At 41.2% G+C, this 19,317-nt stretch overlaps 1 protein-coding gene across 5 annotated transcripts in view; it reads left to right on the top strand.

The window, feature by feature from the left end:
• DPY19L3 (dpy-19 like C-mannosyltransferase 3) overlaps positions 1-19,317 on the top strand; it is a 79,968-nt gene that overhangs the window by 19,613 nt on the left and 41,038 nt on the right. For 3 of the 5 annotated variants that reach the window (XM_058707308.1, XM_058707307.1, XM_058707309.1), the window contains exons 4-7: positions 7,548-7,638; positions 13,600-13,721; positions 14,936-15,081; positions 16,552-16,675. In XM_058707308.1, coding sequence (XP_058563291.1) covers positions 7,548-7,638; positions 13,600-13,721; positions 14,936-15,081; positions 16,552-16,675 — 483 coding nt within the window. Of the gene's footprint in view, positions 1-7,547; positions 7,639-7,844; positions 7,934-13,599; positions 13,722-14,935; positions 15,082-16,551; positions 16,676-19,317 lie in introns of all 5 variants that reach the window. The other 2 variants (XM_058707310.1, XM_058707311.1) reach the window with 2 other exon arrangements.

Genomic DNA, 19,317 nt, shown 5'->3' with positions numbered 1-19,317 from the left:
GAAATTGGAATGTTTTACAGTGCTGATTGGAATGTAAAATAATGCAACCACTTTGGTAAGCAGTCTAGCAACCCTCAAACAGGGAAACATAGTTCTCAAATGATCTTAGCCGTCCCATTCCTAAGGAAATACCCAAGAAAAAGGAAAACATACCCACACAAAAACTTGTACATGAATACTCATAGCAGCGTTTTTCATAATGGCCCAAAGAGGAAACAACCTCAGTGTCCACTAAGGGAGGAATGGGTAAGTAAAATGTGGTACATCCATCAAGTGGAATTTTATTTGGCGATTTTGCAATGAGTGATACATGCCGCAGCATTAGAGGAGCCTCGAAAACATGCCGAACGAATGAAATCAGGCCCAAAGGACCACATATTGTATCATTTCATTTTACGGACTGTCCCGGAGAAGCCAACCTAAAGAGATAGAAAGTAGATTAGTGTTGCCCAGTGCTACAAAGCATGGGGGATTTGTAGGGTGATGACTCCGAGTGGTGATTCTTTTTAGGGGTAATGAAATGGTCTAAAATTGATTGTAGTGATGCACGTATAACTTTGTGAGTACAGTAAAAGCCATTGAATTGTACACTTTAAATGGGTGAATGATATGGTATGTGAATTCTGTCTCGGTAAAACTTAAAAAATAGATGCATCCTTTTTTTTTTTAATATAGCATGAATACATTTCAGACCAGATGCTAAGACCTTCCCCATTAGGGAAACACTAGAACAGTGCTAGCTATCTAACAGAACTTTCTGTGATGATGAAAAGTTCTTCATGCTGTATTACTAATACTCTAGCCGTTAGCCATTTGTGTTCAAAAACTGAGAAACTGAATTTTTAGTTTTAATTAAATTTAAGTAGGCACATGTGGCTAGAGGCGTATCCCAAGCCAAAGCTGTCTGTTAGTACTATTGTTTAACATTGCTTTGGAGGTACCAGCAATATAAACAGGAGAAGTAAAAAGTATAAAAATTGGGAAGGAGGAGGTAAAATTACTTGCAGGTCATGTCATTATATACCTGGAAACCACAAGAGAATCTGAAAAATTATTACAAGCAATAAGAAAACTCAGTAGCAGGGACTAAATACACATTTAAATATACAGAAACCAAAATATTTTATTTTAAAACTTGTCAGATTTTTTTAAAAAAAATTTTAATGCTTTTATTTATTTTTGAGACAGAGACAGAGCATGAGCAGGGAAGGGGCAGAGAGAGAGGGAGACAGAATCGAAAGCAGGCTGTGGGCTCTGAGCTGTGCGCATAGAGCCTGACGTGGGGCTCGAACTCATGGACTGTGAGATCATGACCTGAGCTGAAGTCGGATGCTCAACCGACTGAGCCACCCAGGCGCCCCCAAATTTGTCAGTTTTTAAAAGTGCTGCCTGGCAGTCCTGTTACACTTCCTTTGTCCATTAACCCCCCAGCTCTCCTAGACGACCGTTCTAACCTGTTGTTCCCTGCTTTTCCCCCCAGACCTTCCCCAGGGTTACATTGCTTCCTGTTTCACTGTGGAGGGGAACCCACTGCCCTCCTGCGTCCTCTGGCTGGGGTTCTGTCAGGTGAACTGACAAAAGACAGATTAACAAGAGAAAAGCGTACAAATTTACTTAAGACAAGTTTTACGTGACACTAGAACCTTCATAAGGAAATGAAGACGTGAAGAAATGGTTAAACCTGAGCGTTTTAATACTAGATTTGACAAAGAGTAGAACGTGGAAAATATCATAGGAAGAAAAGGGGCTGAACTTAGTTAGCAAAGCCTGTTTGTTCAGATTCCTCTCCATGCCCCTCCACCTTCGGAGATAAGGATTTGTTTTCCTCCGGGTAGAGGGAGTGCACCTTTCACAAGACAGTCTTAGGACCTGCTTCAGGGGACCAGGGAGAGGCAGAGAGCCTTCCTGCACCTGCCATTTGTCACATTCCTTCAGCTTAAGATACTCAGTGAGTCAAGGTGCCATATTTGGAGGTAGCATTTCGGGAACCCTGTCGACTGAGGAAGGAGAAGCAAGCTGAAGAGACCTCCCACGTGCTTCAGCCCCACATCTGCCTGGATCTGTGCCCGTGTGCACCGACTTGTCACCCTGTGGGTGGCATCTGCTCCCCTGCCTTCGGCCAAGTTACATCCCTCTGGCAGTTGAGTCTCCCCTGCCTTCTCCCGTCCTGGGGTCGGGAAGGCTCTCCTGTCCCCATCTTCTCTTTCAGCTACTGTCTGTTGCTCTGCTCACCTTAACACCCAAACACACCCAGAAAGTGTGCAGTCCCACAGTCTCTATTCCTCTCTTCTTAATCTCTATCTTGAGCCCACCCCAGGCAGGCTTCAGCCATGGCACTGCTCTCTAAAAGTTCCTGTTGTTCAGTTTAGTGGTCATGTCTCAGTCCTCATTTTTCCTGGACTCCAGGACGCATGTTCTCCTGGATTTACTCCTCCCTCTCCGGGTGGTTCTTTGGCTCCTTCACAGGCTACCCCTCAGCCTCCTGACCTCTTGTTGGCAGAGAATCCAGGACTCAGCTCTGTACTTTTCTGTCCATTTGTCATTTCTAAGAACAATCTTACCTATAGCTTTAAATACCATCTCTACGCTCATGGCCCCCGAATGTCTGTCCCCTGCTCATACCTTCCCCTGAACTCCAGACTTGTATATACAGCCGCCTGCTTGACCACCTGAGCTGGGATGTCCAACAGGCATTTCGAACTTAACAAGTCCACATCAAACGCCTGACTGTACCTGCCCTCAGGTGTTTCTCCTGATCCCTCCTCTCTGTAGTTGCAGCTTCCTCCGGTGGCTCGGGGCTCCTGCCCTTGAACAGTCCTGGTTCTCTCAAGTGAAGCCCTGCCTGTTTCCCTTTAACAATGTGTAGAATGTGATCACCTCTCACAACCCATATCCCCACCGGGATTATTACAGCAGCTCAGAGCCCTTCACAGTCCAGCTCAGCAGGTCTGAAACCACACTCCTGACCTCCCTCACCTCCCCACACACACACCTAGCTCAGAGTACAAGCCTGGAGTCCTAGTTAGCTAGCAGGACTGGGTGTCCAACCCCATGTTATTTCACACCACTCTACCCTACCGCCCCCGACCTTCCTTGCTCCCTCCACCTCAAACCACGCTGCCTTCCTCATTGTTCTTCAAGGTGTACATGAGCTGTCCTGTGCGACCCACAGGCTCTCCTCCACATGGCTCACTGCCCCGCCTCTTCAGATCTCTGTTCAGTAGTCACTTCATCGGTGCGGCCTTCCCCACCCAACTGCAAGATCACAACACCCCGACCCCTCGCCATCCCCCTACTCTGCTTTTTATATTTTACACATTTATTTGTTCTCCCTCTGTTCTAGATTATAAATTCCATGAAGACAAAGATTTGCATCTCCTTTGTTTCCTGCTGAATCTCAGCAAGAGAACGCTTGTCACTTTTTGGTCAGTAGCTATTTGTTGAATGAATGAATGAATGAATGAGGAAGATAGAGGAAAAAGAGACCAATTAGAAACCCAGAATCCAGTGGGAGCTGGTTTAATAGTTCAGGCAGGGGCACGTGGGTGGCCCTGTCAGTTGGGCGTTCGACTCTTGATTTCAGCTCAGGTCATGATCTCATTGTTCGTGGGAAGGAACCCCACATCAGGCTCTGCGCTGACAGCACAGAGCCTGCTTGGGATTCTCTCCCTCTTTCTCTGACTCTTCCCTCGTGTGCGTGCTCGCTCTTTCTCTCTTAAAATAAACATTTAAAAAAAATAGTGCAGGCCAAAGGCTCTTCATCCCTTCTAATTGATACCTTTCCTTCAATAGTCATTTTCTTTACAAAAATGCATTATTCTTTCTCATTGAAACCTAAACCCCTTGGGGTTGAGGACTAAAGTTTTATACCTTTGTTTCCCCAGCAAAGAAATGTTCAGTGATAAGGAAAAATAATTCTCATTTAGCTAAAAAAACACTCATGTCACTCAATTTTTACCAGTTTTTTTCAGTCTCTTCTTATGCTAATATTTTCCACTGTTATTCTCATATTCGTTTGATGTTACGGAATTTGCATATCTTCCCACTGAATACTCTCACTCAGCAAGGACTCTCTAGAATACTAGAGTTAACTAGCCAAGTGGTAAGTCCAGGGGTACCAAGAGTGGTGGATGCTTCTGTGTGAGCCCGGTGGGTGCCGGGGGTGCGGGGGGTGTGCTGTCAGCAGTAGCCCAGCCTGTCCCCAGCCTGCCCCCACACGAAGCTCTCAGCCCTAGGGCAAGATCATTCCATTCTGACAGATGGACAGGGGGCTCACCAGACAATGAACAGAGTACATGCCTTAAGAATGTCTGCTAAGGGCACGCACGGTTCCCAGTATGAAACTTCAAGAACAGCTGTCTTATCGTGAGCTACTGTTTCTTGGTGAGATGATTTGTTACCTGCTCCTGAAACAGACTGCATTTGTAAAGTTAGTCTTTCCGTGGCTTCCCCACCACCAGCAGCCTACTCAGTTTGGACACAGTTTTTGTAAACAAAAGTTATTTACATGAAGAGTCTTAAAAACTAACGCGAGGTTTCCTTTGGCAGATGTGGTGTCATTTGCCTAAAAGGCCCTGTTACATTTTGTGTGTTTCTAGGGGACCCAAATCACTCCCTGTGAGCAGTCATTGTTTTAATACTTTTTCCTTTTAGTATTTTTGTCAAATTACTATATAAACTACTATTAAATGGTTTTCGTTGTACAGCTCCTTAAAAATAACACCGCTTTTGTCTGTTTCTTTCTGTCATTATCTCCAGAAGAAATGTTTTCATTCTCCCGACATCACGTTCCCTGTGGAACTGATGGAAATGAACATATGAAGTATTTGTTCATGTTGCATTCTTTAGAGGGTAACTTGTATTGGTGTACATTTTCATTGGCACAATCCACCAGGCAAAGTGTAAATTGCTGTAAAACTGGAAAAGTGTTTGAATGAGTAAAGCAGATGTTCTCTTAGCATGAAGCAGATGTAAAGCTTGCAAGTGTCTGTCTCATGAAGTATAGCATTTGGTTCCATACAGCTGGTGCCAAGATTACCAATTAATCATGTGTGAATGCTTTTTTACTAATAAGGCCCCCCTCTGTTCCTTATGCTTTCTGGGTATATTAAAGAGAGGGGTGGGGCACAAAAGCTTTCTACCTTTGTACCTGGAGTGGTGGGTTTTTTCTGTTTTTCCATCTTTATGAAGTCACTCTTCCTGTATTCTTGAGCCATGTTGGATATGAAGCCCCCTTCGTGTGAGTGATTGATCTGGCTCTCCAGTTTGATTTGGGGATGTAGGTTTGACGTTAAGAGTATTCCATTGAAGACAGCCGTGCTTTGAACACTGAAAGGCAGCTGGAGAGAAGAAACCGAATGTAATTAAACTTTGTGGGTTTTTTCCCTGATATGCATGAACAAAAGCTAACATTTGCTCAGTTAACATCAGTTCACAGCCTCTATGGTACTTGACCTTGTAGGAGTGTGAACATTGTAGAAACAGGCGATACCAGTTTAGTTTTATGTTATGAAAAGCAATAGAGCAGTTTTTCTCAAAAATTAAAAATGAACAGATTAACATGACTGCTAAGAATCGCCTTTACTGCTATGAAAGATAACAACACAAATCAGTGGCAAATGCAGAAGCTAAAAGAGCTCCATCACATATTGTCCTTTTTATAAAGCGAGGGTGCCAATGAAAGTGAATTTCAGAACCCGCCTGGTCCTTGTTTTCCATGTTTGATTTCCCCAAGATAAATTTGTTTTCTACAGAAGGAAGCCCAGTAAATAAGGTTTGCTACTCCACCTTCCTCTTGTTTTTTAATTTTTTATTTTTTTTTTAATGTTTATTTATTTTTGAGAGAGAGAGACAGCATGAGTGGGGGGAGGGGTGGGAAGAGAGGGAGACACAGAATTCGAAGCAGGCTCCAGGCTCTGAGCTGTCAGCACACAGCCTGACGTGGGGCTCAAACTACCGCGAGATCGTGACCTGAGCCGAAGTCGGACGCTCAACCGACTGAGCCACCCAGGAGCCCCTCCTCTTGTTTTTTTAAAGAAGGGTTAACAATGATAAAACATAAGTTTGTTTCTGAAGGTCAATAATTGGACACTTATACTCGGATAACATTTATACTCGGATAATTGATTCATTTATTCATGAATCAGTTTGTATATTTTTTTAAGGATAGGAGAAATATTTAAAGGGTAGAAGGAGTACATTAAATAATTTCAGGTCTGAAGATAAATAGCTTGGGTGGCTCTTTTCATGAGATGTTTATTATGATTTGAAAAATAGTTAGAGATAGGGGAAAACAAAGATGTATTAGAAGCAGCTTATCCTCTAGAACACACCATGTTTCGTGTTTATCATCCTCCCCCAATAAAATTGGGTTTGTGGAATAGGGAGCTGTTGCGGTAGGAAGCACATAGATGGAAATACATTTCAGACAGTGTGTGCCAGATTCCAGGACATGGCTCTTTGAACATTGGTGTAAGAGAATCTATAATGACATAAGTTATAATTTTCATTCACTTACACTGTTTTTTACATATATGAACTACAGTATCTAAGAATAGTAATATGACTAGTCCAATGTCTTCCCCATCCTCCTTACCAGTTGCCTCCGTATTTTGTTAATTTAAATTTTAAATTTCTTGATGGCACCTTACAACCAAATTGACTAATAGGTATCACTTTAAATTTTCAGTTTTACAAAACTGAATATTTCTTGTATCTGTTTCCCTACAAGAGTGTCTTTCCACCAAGGTTATATTTGTCAAACTGAAATTCACATGTAAAAGGTCTGCCTCATTTCACTAAGAGTACCTTATGTTCTTAGAATAAAAAGAAAATTATTAATCTTATGTAATACTGTTAGCTTTTAGGTAGGTGTGTAACGCAATTATAGTTCTTTTCACTTGGGAGATTTTTTTATACTGTCCCTATTTTGATTCTAATATTACATAAGAATTGGTGGTATGGTTTTGTCTTGTTTTGTTTAAGTTTTAATTTGTGTGAAATAAAAGAAAAACCTTAACTCTGAAACATCAATGCAGATGGAATCCGTTGTCTCCATGTTTTAAAATGGTTTGCTATGGGGGTGCCTGGGTGGCTCCGTCGGTTAGGCATCTGACTTCAGCTCAGGTCGTGGTCTCACGGTTTGTGAGTTCAAGCCCCGCGTGGGGCTCTGTGCTAACAGCTCAGAGCCTGGAGCCTGCTTCAGATTCTGAGTCTCCCTCTCTCTCTGCCCCTCCGCCACTTGTGCTCTGTCTCTGAAAAATAAATAAATGTTAAAAAAAAAATTTTAATGGTTTGTTATGGAAAATTTAACATCCACAAAGGCAGAGAGAATTGTATAATAAACTCCTGTAATACATACCCAGCTTCAACAATCATCAGCCTTCTATTGTTCTTGTTTGCCAAAATTTCTTAAGATTATATTTTGAGAGGTTTTGTGTGTTTGTTTTCCTTTTAAGTTGTAGTTCTGGATCCCGTTTCTACATTGACGATAGATTTAAAAAAACAAACTAGGTCATGTAAACCCAGTAGACCTCACTTTATTTCAGGAAGTGGAGCGAGAGATCTCATTCAGAACAGAATGTGGACTGTATTACTCCTACTACAAGCAAATGCTGCAGGCTCCGACCCTCATGCAAGGTAATTATAGCTGATGACTTTAGTGGGATCTGCTTCACCCCTTCCGCTATTTCCGCCAAACATACTTTTGCACTAAAGCATTTAGAATGCTTTATAGGACTTGGGTAGCTTTTCTGTGAACTTGTGTAGTTTTTCCCTGCCAACATCATCAGTGTTTGGCTCTGGAAGCAGTTATATGATACTTAATGTAACTCTCCTCTCCTCAGCTCTACTCCATCTCAGAATTCATCTGTTTCTGATTTCCTGGTTTTGCTGCTGGTTTTTCTCCTGATCATTTTGGAAAAAGTCTTCGCAGGTGAAGGAGTAGTGTCTAAAAACAGGAAGCGTTTTGGTAATACAAACAAAAATTACAGTTGTCCTTGTCCCCAATGTTCCCATTCAGTCCCTTACCTTGCAGTTGCCATTTTCCCACATTTTCACTGTTTGTAAGTGGTTTAGAGCCCGTACCCGTTACCTTTACTCCATCTAATAGGACCCCAAAAAGGATCTCTCCTGCTTAATCTATGTTTGATATGCTCCACCTGACAGATATGCTCCAAATGACAGAGACATTTGCTAGGTTTTACTTGGATTCAGATACATTTTTGGCAAGAATTCTTCACAGGTGATGTTTTGTACTTCTCCTAATTTTATTACAGTGGGAGACATGAAATGTTATCTTTCTTTTTGTGCCATAAATATAACCAGTTGGTTCCTATGCAATAAGGCTAATTACCCATCAGCCTTTCACTGAGTGGTTTTAGCAGCCACTGATGCTCACTGCCTATACCCACATTTCAGTAGTTAACAAAAGTGACATTCTGCATTCCTCTTGTATTTGTTAGCTGGAACTCTGTCACTTAAGAAACCTCTTCCTCATCAACTATTTGGTGACCCTGAGGTACGGTTTATACAAAAAGGCAGGCTAAGTGCTGATTTTCTTTCCCCATACAGTTGATCTTCGTTATTCATAGAGTCCATATTTCCATACTCACTCACTAACATGTATTTGTGACCCCAGAATCAGTATTTGTGACCCCAGAATCAGTATTTGTGGTGCTTTTGCAGTCATTCGCAGGCTTGTGCAGAGCAGCCAAAAATTTTCATCACCTGACGGGCACGTTCCCAGCTGAGGTCCAACAAGGCGGAGCCCTGCTGTTGTGTTCAGCTCTCATACTACAGCGTCCTGTTCACAGTCCACCTGGGGCCTTGTTTTTTGCATTTTTGTGCTTTTTGTTGGTGATTTTGTGGTTTAAAACGGCCCCCAGCGTAGTGCTAAATCACTGTCTGGAGTTCCTGAGTGCAAGCAGGCTGTGAAGAAGGCACACCGAGAAAACACGTTTGTCAGATAAGCTTTGTTCAGTTATGAGTTAGATACTGTTGGCCATGTGTTCAATGTTAATGAATTGCTAGTATACGTTAAAGAAGACGTCTTTAAACAGAAACCCGTAAATCAAGGTGATATGTCGATCACTTGATGACCAGAGGCTCATAAGAACATAACCCTGTATTTCCTGCAGGGCTCAGTATTGCTAATTCAGTTTTCACTGCAACTTAATAGAATGTGACTACTGAGAAAAATGAGTCAGTGAGTTCTCAAAGTTGTGATTTGCTTCTCTAGCATCCTCTAAAGTGGTGGTTCTTATGGAGGGTCAGTTGTGTCCCTAGGAGACATCTGAAACATGCAGATACATTTTTGGTTGTGACAGCTGGGGTAGATTGAGATCGTGCTACTGGAATGGACGGAACTGCGACAGATATTGCTAAACATCCTACAATGTCCCTAGAACAAAGAATTATCAGGCCCCAACTGTCAAAATACCAATAGTGTTAAAGTTCAGAGTTGCTCTTAAAGGTAAATATGAGTATTTTCTATCACCACAAACTCATTGGTTCCTCTGTTTCATTTCGTCTAAGTCATTTGTTAAGATCTTCCTTCTAGAAAATTTCAAACATATAAAAGGGTAGAGAGACTCCTCTGATGGATTTCCACCTGTCTGTCATCAGCTAACACAGTTACCAACTCATGACCAATCTTGTCTCCTCTCTACCCGCCATCTTCAGGCTGGATTATTTTGGAGAAACCCCAAGACGTCATATTCCGCATTTGTAAATATATCAGTATATTTCTTTAAAGGGTGGCAACCCCTTTCATAAGTATTACCATGTTACCATTATCACACTTAAACAATTGGGAAATTTCTTACTATCAAATACCCAGTCAGTGTTCTCATTTTCCTGATTGTCTTGCAGATTTTTAATACAGTTTTTGAGATCCAAATAAAGTCCACACATTGCAGTCATTTGCTGTCTCCTTGTTTCCTTTAATCTGTAGGTTTCTTTCCATCTTTTTTTCTTGTAATTTTTTGTTGAAACCCCAGATTCATTTGTCTGATAGTTTTTCACTTTCTGGATATTGCAGGAGCCCCGTGGTGTCATTTCATGATTCTCTGTTGCCTGTATCTCCTATGAATTGGTAGTTGGGTCTGGAGGCGTGCTCAGGTCCAGGTTCTGTCAAACACGTGGTGCCCACTTCCACATCGGGGGCATAATGTGCACCATCTCTTTTAGGGTTTAGACTGATCCAATACTAAGTTCTCATTTAGCCTTTCCTCTGATGGGTTAGCACCATTCGTGACCATTACCTAAAGCCGTTAACTTCATAAGGAGAGTAATATTTGAATTCTATAATTCCTTCCATCATTATCAGATGGAATTCATCTCTAGAGAACAATGAATTCTCATCAACTGTTTGGTAACTCAGAATTTCAGTTCCTAAAGAAAAGGTTGGATTGCTCCTTTCCCTGTGTTTTAGCATGAGTTGCCCTCTTGCATCCGCTAAAGGTTTTGCTTTTTATATATCATCAGAAAGCATGGGTTTTTAACATCTTGATGTGTTTCGATCTTTTGCATTATTCTTCTTATTGAAATTGTCCAATCTTTGGTCAGCGGGATGCCCTTCAGATTGGCTGCTGTCTTTTTGACAACATTCCAGGAGTCGTTGAAAACTCCCTCGCTTTTTGGCATGACAAGATATTTCTTATCCACTCGTGTATCTCCACCCTGACCTAGGATCCACCATTTCTCCAAGGAACTCAGTTCTCTTTAGTGGCTATTTAGAGCCCACAGTTTGGATCGATGGTAGGGATACTTTTTACTGCTAGATTGGTCCTTGTTTCCAGTCCTTTTTAGTGAGAAGAGGCAGGAGATGTGAATTTTTTTTCCTAGAAGAAAATAGGAATATAGTTATTTTCAGTTCAAAGTTAGTATAACAGGGTTTTTACTTTTTTTGATTTTATATTTGTATCTCTTTCTCCTTAAGTTGAAAATTTTGGTTTCTTACAATATTAACATTATCATTTAGCTGTTGTGTACAACTATGCATATACACGCAGTGTGTATACACACACACACACACACACACACAACAATACTTTCAGTGCAGCAGTAATTATGTTGCTTCTAATATGATTACCTGAAAACAATTCAGGCTGTCTTTGTAGTTCTTTTTGTCCTTAAGATAAAACCAACTACGTGTGTATGTCTATGTGTGTATATATATATATAATTTTTTTTTCACATTCCTCTGTCATTGGAAAGAGTTCTTTCTGTGTCACCAAGCCACCAACTTAATAGGTTTGTTTTATATTTCTTTTGTTTTTTTCCAGGATTGTTTTGTAAAAAAATTTTATTTTGGTTTTTTATACTTCTAAAAAAAGTTTATTTTACATGGTTCCAAAGTCAAACAGTAAAACAGGGAGCATTCAGGGAGGTGTCCTTCCCCCCCTGCCCCTTCCATCTTATTTCCTTCTACACTCTTTAAGTAACCATTTTTTTTTAGATTTTGTTTTATTCTCCTACTATCAGTATTTTTCCCCTAGTCTCAGTATTTTTAATATAAACAAATACTTTATATATTCATATATCTCCTTTATTGCTGTATACACTGTTCTCCTTTTTTTGCTTTTTCATTTGTCAAAAATCTTGGTCACGCTATAATATAACATGAAGATACTCCTAATTCTTTTTGTAATTGCATAGTACTCCGTTTGTGTGGATAACCATAGTTTATTCAGGTAGCTTTCTTGTCTTCATCTGCTCAGGCTGCCATAACAAAATACCATGGACTGGGTGGCTTAAAAAAACTAATTTAGCTTCCTAGAGTTCTGGAAGCAGGAAGTCTGAGGTTAGAGTTCCAATCCTGGTTCTGGTGAAGAGTCTCTTCTTCGCTTGCAGCTAGCCACCTGTCGCTGCACCCTCACGTGGAAGACAGAGAGCCAGCTCTGGTGTCTCTTCCCACAAGGTCACTAGTCCCGTCACGAGGGCCCCACTGTCATGACCTTGTCTAACCCTAATTACCTCCCAAAGGCCACACCTCCAAATACCATCACGTTAGGGGTTAGGGCTTCAGCTTATGAGTTCTGGTGGGACACAGACAGTCGGTAGCACGCCTCTGTTAGTCTGGCAAGACTGCCGCAACAGACCAGGTGGCTTAAACAACACAAATTGATTTTCTCTCAGGTCTGAAGGCTGAAGTCCAAGATCAAGGTACTGCCAGGGTTGGTTTCTGGTAAAGCCTCTCTTCCTGGCTTGGAGATGGCCACCTTCTTGCCGTGTCCTCACTTGGCCTTTCCCCTGTATGTGTGCACAGAGAAAGCAAAAGAGCTCTCTCTTGTCTGTTCCTCTTCTGAGGACACCAGTCCTATCATATTATGGCCCTATCTTTATGACGTCTCTTAACCTTCATTACCTCCTTATAGACCCTATCCAAATACGCATTGGGTTTGGGCCTTAATACAGAAATTTGGAGGGATACAGTTCAGTCCAGAACACCTCCTGCTGATGGACATCTGGTTGCAGGGCACTGCAGGAATGATCTGAGGCCTGTGTTCTTTTGTGTTTTTGCCAGTCTGTCTTTAGGACTGATTGCTAGGCCAGATCAAAAGGTAAATGCACATGTAATTTTGCTTGGTGGTGCTAAAATTGTTTTCCCGACTGTAGTGTATGAGAGACCTTACTTCCTTAGAACCACACTGAGTATGTCGTCAGACTTCTTTTTTTAAGTTTTTTTTTTTTTTTTTGAGAAGGAGCGTGCCGGGGAGGGGGAGAGAGAGCCGGAGAGAGAGAATCCCAAACAGGACCCAGTGCAGGGCTCCATCTTACGAATCATGAGATCAGGACCTGAGCCGAGATCAAGAGTCAGACGCTTAAAACGACTGAGCCACCCAGGTGCCCCTGTTGTCAGACTGAATTTTTTTTCCAAGCTGATAGGTGAGAAATGGTATCTCAGTGTAGTGTTAATTTGCACTTACGGTAGGAGCAAGGTTGAGCGTCTTTTCATATGTGTAAGGACTATATGCATATTTTCTTCTATGAACTATCTCTTCATGCCTTCTATTAATTACTCAGCTTGGTTGCAGTGGTATATGACCTCGATATAGCCATAGAATTCTGCAACAACAGGTTTATCTCTTGCTTTTATTATCCAGCCCCCGTTTGGAACCTGCTGTTGTCATGACAGAGGGAAATAGCCACACTGCTGGTGGAAACATGCATCATCTTTTATTAAAAGATGTCACATCCTCTCACATGCCATTGGTCAGAGCAAGTCAAATGGCCAAACCTATCCCAGGGAAGCGGGGGAGGCTACTTACACCCCCAAAAGAGGTATTGTAGGCCTCATGGCAGGAGGACAGAGCAGGGATATAAAATCCTCTTGCCTACATTATTATAAAAGAACATAGGAGCTTTTCTTTTTCATTGTATGCACGAGAATTATAATTTACCTATGTTTGTGTAAACACGTAAACGTCCATCTAATATACAGTAAGCTCTTTGAGGGTGGGACTGTGTTTTTTGCTTACTATTATATCCCCAATGCCTAGCACGTTCTCTGGCACACACTAAAGAATCTATGGATGGTTTTAAATGAATGAATAATTTATAATTATCTTTTCCTGATCTTTCAAATATCAACCTTAGGTTTTCATGGCTTAATATATGATAACAAAACTGAGTCTATGAGGACAATTAACCTTCTTCAACGAATGAATATTTACCAAGAAGTTTTTCTCAGTATTTTATATAGAGTTCTACCCATACAGGTATGTTATGTTCTGTGACACTGAATTGTTAATATCACATGAAAGTCAAAATCTGCTATCTTAAGTTGAAACGTTCACATATGTTATTCTGATCTTCAGCTGGCTTGGTAAAAAAGCAACAGTATCCCAGTGTTCTCCAGATATGTTGTGAACTTTGCTTTTTACTTGTTTTTATAAGGTATTTTTTACATAGATACTTCCTGGCTTATCATATATGTGTGCAGTCTAGAGACTGGTACATATTTTCATTTAGAAACATGTAATCAGTCACTCCTCAGTTATCCTTGAAATTTAAAAACTGGAAATTAGCAAATCACAATGACTGCTTCGTGTGAATAAGGCAATCCTGGGCAAAGGTAGACGTACAGTTTGTCTAAAGAAAGAAGCCAGAGGGGCGCCTGGGTGGCTCAGTCGGTTAAGTGGCCAACTTCGGCTCAGGTCATGATCTCACGGTCCATGAGTTCAAGCCCCGCATCGGGCTCTGTGCTGAAAGCTCAGAGCCTGGAGCCCGTTTCGGATTGTGTGTCTCCCTCTCTCTCTGACCCTCCCCTGCTCATGCTCTATCTCTCTCTGTCTCAAAAATAAATAAACGTTAAAAAAAAAAAGAAAGAAAAAAAAAAAAGAATGAAGCCAGAGCCCTCAAGGGCTCCTTTCCCTCTTCTACTCTGCTGGGGGGAAGAAAGTCTGCCTGCCAACACTTGCACAAAAAGGACTGATGATGTATGTTTATTGCTTGTAATTAACAGCAAGATTCCAAATATTACATTTCCAGTGTCATATATTTTTTCAATTTTTTTTTTAAGTAGGCTCCACGTCCAATTTAGGGCTTAAATTTGTGACCCTGAGATTAAGAGTCAACATGCTCTGGGGCATCTGGGCGGCTCAGTCGGTTAAGTGGCCAGCTCTTGCTTTTGGCTCAGGTCATGATCTCATGGTTCATGAGATTGAGCCCCACGTCAGGCTCCAATACTGACATCACAGAGCCTGCTTGGGATATTTTCTCTCTCTCTCTCTCTCTCTCTCTCTCTCTCTCTTTCTCTCTTCTCTCAAATAAATAAATAAATAAACATCAAAAAAATAAATTAAAAAAAAAAGAGTCGCATTGCTCTGTTGACCGAGCCAGCCAGGCACCCCTCTAGTATCATATTTTTTAAGTGACAGTGAAAAGGATTAGGGCTTCCGTAACAAATATTTTTTCTTGTTCCTTTCTTCAGAAATATTTAGAGCCAGTTTATTTTTATATTTACACCTTGTTTGGACTGCAGGCGATCTATGTCACAGCCCTTTACATAACCAGCTGGCTCCTTAGTGGCACGTGGCTGTCAGGACTGCTGGCAGCTTTCTGGTATGTCACGAATAGGTGAGTTGGAATCCGTTTTCCCATCTCCCTTTTGAAGACGTAAGTTAAAACACAGTTACCTCATTTCCAGTTCAAAGGAAGTTGTTCTGGCACATTTGTTTACGTAGGAGTATTTTCTCTTTGGTTTACGTAGTGCTGTGTACTTGTCTTCTTTAGCAAGGTAGAAAGTTCTTCTTATGTATATTTCCAGCTGAGAAACAGAACGTTGAATTATAGGTCAGGAGAATCACCATGATAATTCCAGTCCTATTACAGTTTGATGTGTGATCAATATTTCTCCGGCCACATATCTCATCTCTTAAAGACGTTTAATGATATCTTTACTGTTAACCTTAATAGGGCTGTGTGTCGCTCATAATTAACAAAGCATAAAGGACTGTTCAGATGCAGGAAGTTCTTATGTTACGTAGTTAATATCTATCATTCTAAATACAAGAACACTAAATAGCACTTTTTAAAAAACATAGTCAAGATGTATTGATTAATTTCCTGATCTACAGTAGCAACACCAATGCTCAGTACGAGTGTTAAAAGCACAAGTTCTAATATTGATTTACTTTATAATCCTAAGCAAATTACTTTTTAATATAACCTTATTGAGTGCTTACTGTATGCCAACCACTTTACAAAATGCTTTATTTATAGTCTTTTAACAACCCTATAGGGTAGATACTATTAACATTTTAGAGATGAGAAAATTAAAGCTTAAAAGGTTAAGCTTACACACACACACACACACACACACACACACACAAACACACATATTACTTACAAAGTTAAGATGTGCGTATTTATATACTGATAAAGTCATACACACATACACCCAGCTAAGTCTCGGTCAGAATTCAAATGCAGGGTATGAAACACCCAAGAGTATACCGCCTCTTAACATTTTAACATATTATTCCTGCTACGAGTAAATGAAAGGCAAATTTGTTGTTCTCTTAAAGTAAATAAAAGACATGTATTGAGTGCCCAGTATGTGTGGGGATGCTTTTGGTACTGGGTAACCAAAAGTGAAAGCTCAACTGTACTTGCCCTCTGGCGGTTTCCGTTCCAGAGGGACAAGAGGCTCTTTCAAAAATTATTACCAGTGACAAATTTAAGATTCAGATTTAAGCACTAGAGAAACACGGAGAGGGAGAATGCAAAACAATGCCAGTTTGCACTAATGAAGTTGGAAGGAAATAAACGTGCGAGGCAGTTAGGCATGGGGTTTGGAATCACCACCGTGGATTGGACCCCAGTTCCACCACTTAGCTAGCTGCATACCTGGGGACAGGTTCCTTACATTTTCCCAGTGCAACTTGGTATTACAGGGATGATAATGATGAGGACATACCATTACTGTCGAGAACTGACAACCAGAATCTAAGTATAGTTAATGTCCCATATCTTTCCCTTTAGGAAACCTTTCAGCTAATTATAGTAAAAATGATTCCTTTGGCCATTTGTGTTTTCTCTGTGCAGGATAGATACTACGAGAGTTGAGTTTACCATCCCCTTGAGAGAGAATTGGGCTCTGCCATTCTTTGCAATTCAGATAGCGGCAATTACATATTTCCTGAGACCAAACTTACAGCCTCTTTCTGAGGTAAGTTTTTATAATACTTTATATATATTTTTAATTCTCCAGTTTTGTCTCAGAAACTTCGAAAGATGTGACCTGCATAGTGTCACACTGCACAGGAATAGTTCCGATTGCGTGACCAGTTTTTAACTTGAGTTAAACGAAGTTTCCTCTTCCTAAGCCCTCTCCTACTTTGCAAAGAAAATGTTTTCCTTTTTGATGTTAAAAATGTACTCTACATAATCTGCCCTTAAATAGCTGCAGCAAACCCACACACAATGTCTGCGAAACTGTCAGAGTCCTGAAGCCGGTGCTCTTAAGATGTGAGTTGGAGCATTAGCGCCTCCATAAGACTGTGGGGTACACGTTCCCTATGTGGATGTTTCTATGCACAGTGTACACATTCCTTATGTAACTCTTTCCGTGCACAGTGTACACGTTCCTTACGTGGATGTTTCCGTGCACAGTGTACACATTCCTTATGTGGATATTTCCATGCACAGTGTACACGTTCTTTATGTAACTATTTCCGTGCACAGTGTACACGTTCCTTACGTGGATGTTTCTATGCACAGTGTACACGTTCCTTATATGAATGTTTCTGTGCACAGTGTACATATTCCTTATGTGGATATTTCCGTGCACAGTGTACACGTTCCTTACGTGGATGTTTCTATGCACAGTGTACACGTTCCTTACGTGGATGTTTCTATGCACAGTGTACACATTCCTTACGTGGATGTTTCCGTGCACAGTGTACACGTTCCTTATATGAATGTTTCTATGCACAGTGTACATATTCCTTATGTGGATATTTCCATGCACAGTGTACACGTTCCTTATGTAACTCTTTCCGTGCACAGTGTACACGTTCCTTGCGTGGATGTTTCCATGCACAGTGTACACGTTCCTTATGTAACTATTTCCGTGCACAGTGTACACGTTCCTTATGTAACTCTTTCCGTGCACAGTGTACACGTTCCTTACGTGGATGTTTCCGTGCACAGTGTACACATTCCTTATGTAACTATTTCCGTGCACAGTGGACACGTTCCTTACGTGGATGTTTCTGTGCACAGTGTACACGTTCCTTATATGAATGTTTCTATGCACAGTGTACATATTCCTTATGTGGATGTTTCCGTGCACAGTGTACACGTTCCTTATGTCACTATTTCCGTGCACAGTGGACACGTTCCTTACGTGGATGTTTCTGTGCACAGTGTACACGTTCCTTATATGAATGTTTCTATGCACAGTGTACATATTCCTTATGTGGATGTTTCCGTGCACAGTGTACACGTTCCTTATGTAACTATTTCCGTGCACAGTGGACACGTTCCTTACGTGGATGTTTCTGTGCACAGTGTACACGTTCCTTATGTAACTATTTCCATGCACAGTGTACACATTCCTTACGTGGATGTTTCCGTGCACAGTATACACATTCCTTATGTAACTATTTTCGTGCACAGTATACACGTTCCTTGCATGGATGTTTCCGTGCACAGTGTACACGTTCCTTATGTAACTATTTCCGTGCACAGTGTACACATTCCTTATGTAACTCTTTCCGTGCACAGTGTACACATTCCTTACGTGGATGTTTCTATGCACAGTGTACACATTCCTTACGTGGATGTTTCCGTGCACAGTGTACACATTCCTTGCGTGGATGTTTCCGTGCACAGTGTACACGTTCCTTATATGAATGTTTCTATGCACAGTGTACATATTCCTTATGTGGATGTTTCCGTGCACAGTGTACACGTTCCTTATGTAACTATTTCCGTGCACAGTGGACACGTTCCTTACGTGGATGTTTCTGTGCACAGTGTACACGTTCCTTATGTAACTATTTCCGTGCACAGTGTACACGTTCCTTACGTGGATGTTTCCGTGCACAGTGTACACATTCCTTATGTAACTATTTCCGTGCACAGTATACACATTCCTTGCGTGGATGTTTCCGTGCACAGTGTACACGTTCCTTATATGAATGTTTCTATGCACAGTGTACATATTCCTTATGTGGATGTTTCCATGCACAGTGTACACGTTCTTTATGTAACTATTTCCGTGCACAGTGTACACGTTCCTTACGTGGATGTTTCTATGCACAGTGTACACTTTCCTTATATGAATGTTTCTATGCACAGTGTACACATTCCTTATGTGGATATTTCCATGCACAGTGTACACGTTCTTTATGTAACTATTTCCGTGCACAGTGTACACGTTCCTTACGTGGATGTTTCTGTGCACAGTGTACACGTTCCTTATGTAACTATTTCCGTGCACAGTGTACACGTTCCTTACGTGGATGTTTCTGTGCACAGTGTACACGTTCCTTATGTAACTATTTCCGTGCACAGTGTACACGTTCCTTACGTGGATGTTTCTGTGCACAGTGTACACATTCCTTATGTAACTCTTTCCGTGCACAGTATACACGTTCCTTGCGTGGATGTTTCTGTGCACAGTGTACATGTTCCTTATATGAATGTTTCTGTGCACAGTGTACATATTCCTTATGTGGATGTTTCCGTGCACAGTGTACACGTTCCTTACGTGGATATTTCTATGCACAGTGTACATGTTCCTTATATGAATGTTTCTGTGCACAGTGTACATATTCCTTATGTGGATATTTCCGTGCACAGTGT

This window comes from Neofelis nebulosa, chromosome 17 (assembly GCF_028018385.1).
Source record: "Neofelis nebulosa isolate mNeoNeb1 chromosome 17, mNeoNeb1.pri, whole genome shotgun sequence".
Taxonomy (NCBI): Eukaryota; Metazoa; Chordata; class Mammalia; order Carnivora; family Felidae; genus Neofelis; species Neofelis nebulosa.
Note: the sequence above shows the minus strand (reverse complement) of the source record. Positions and strands in the feature narration are given on the sequence as shown.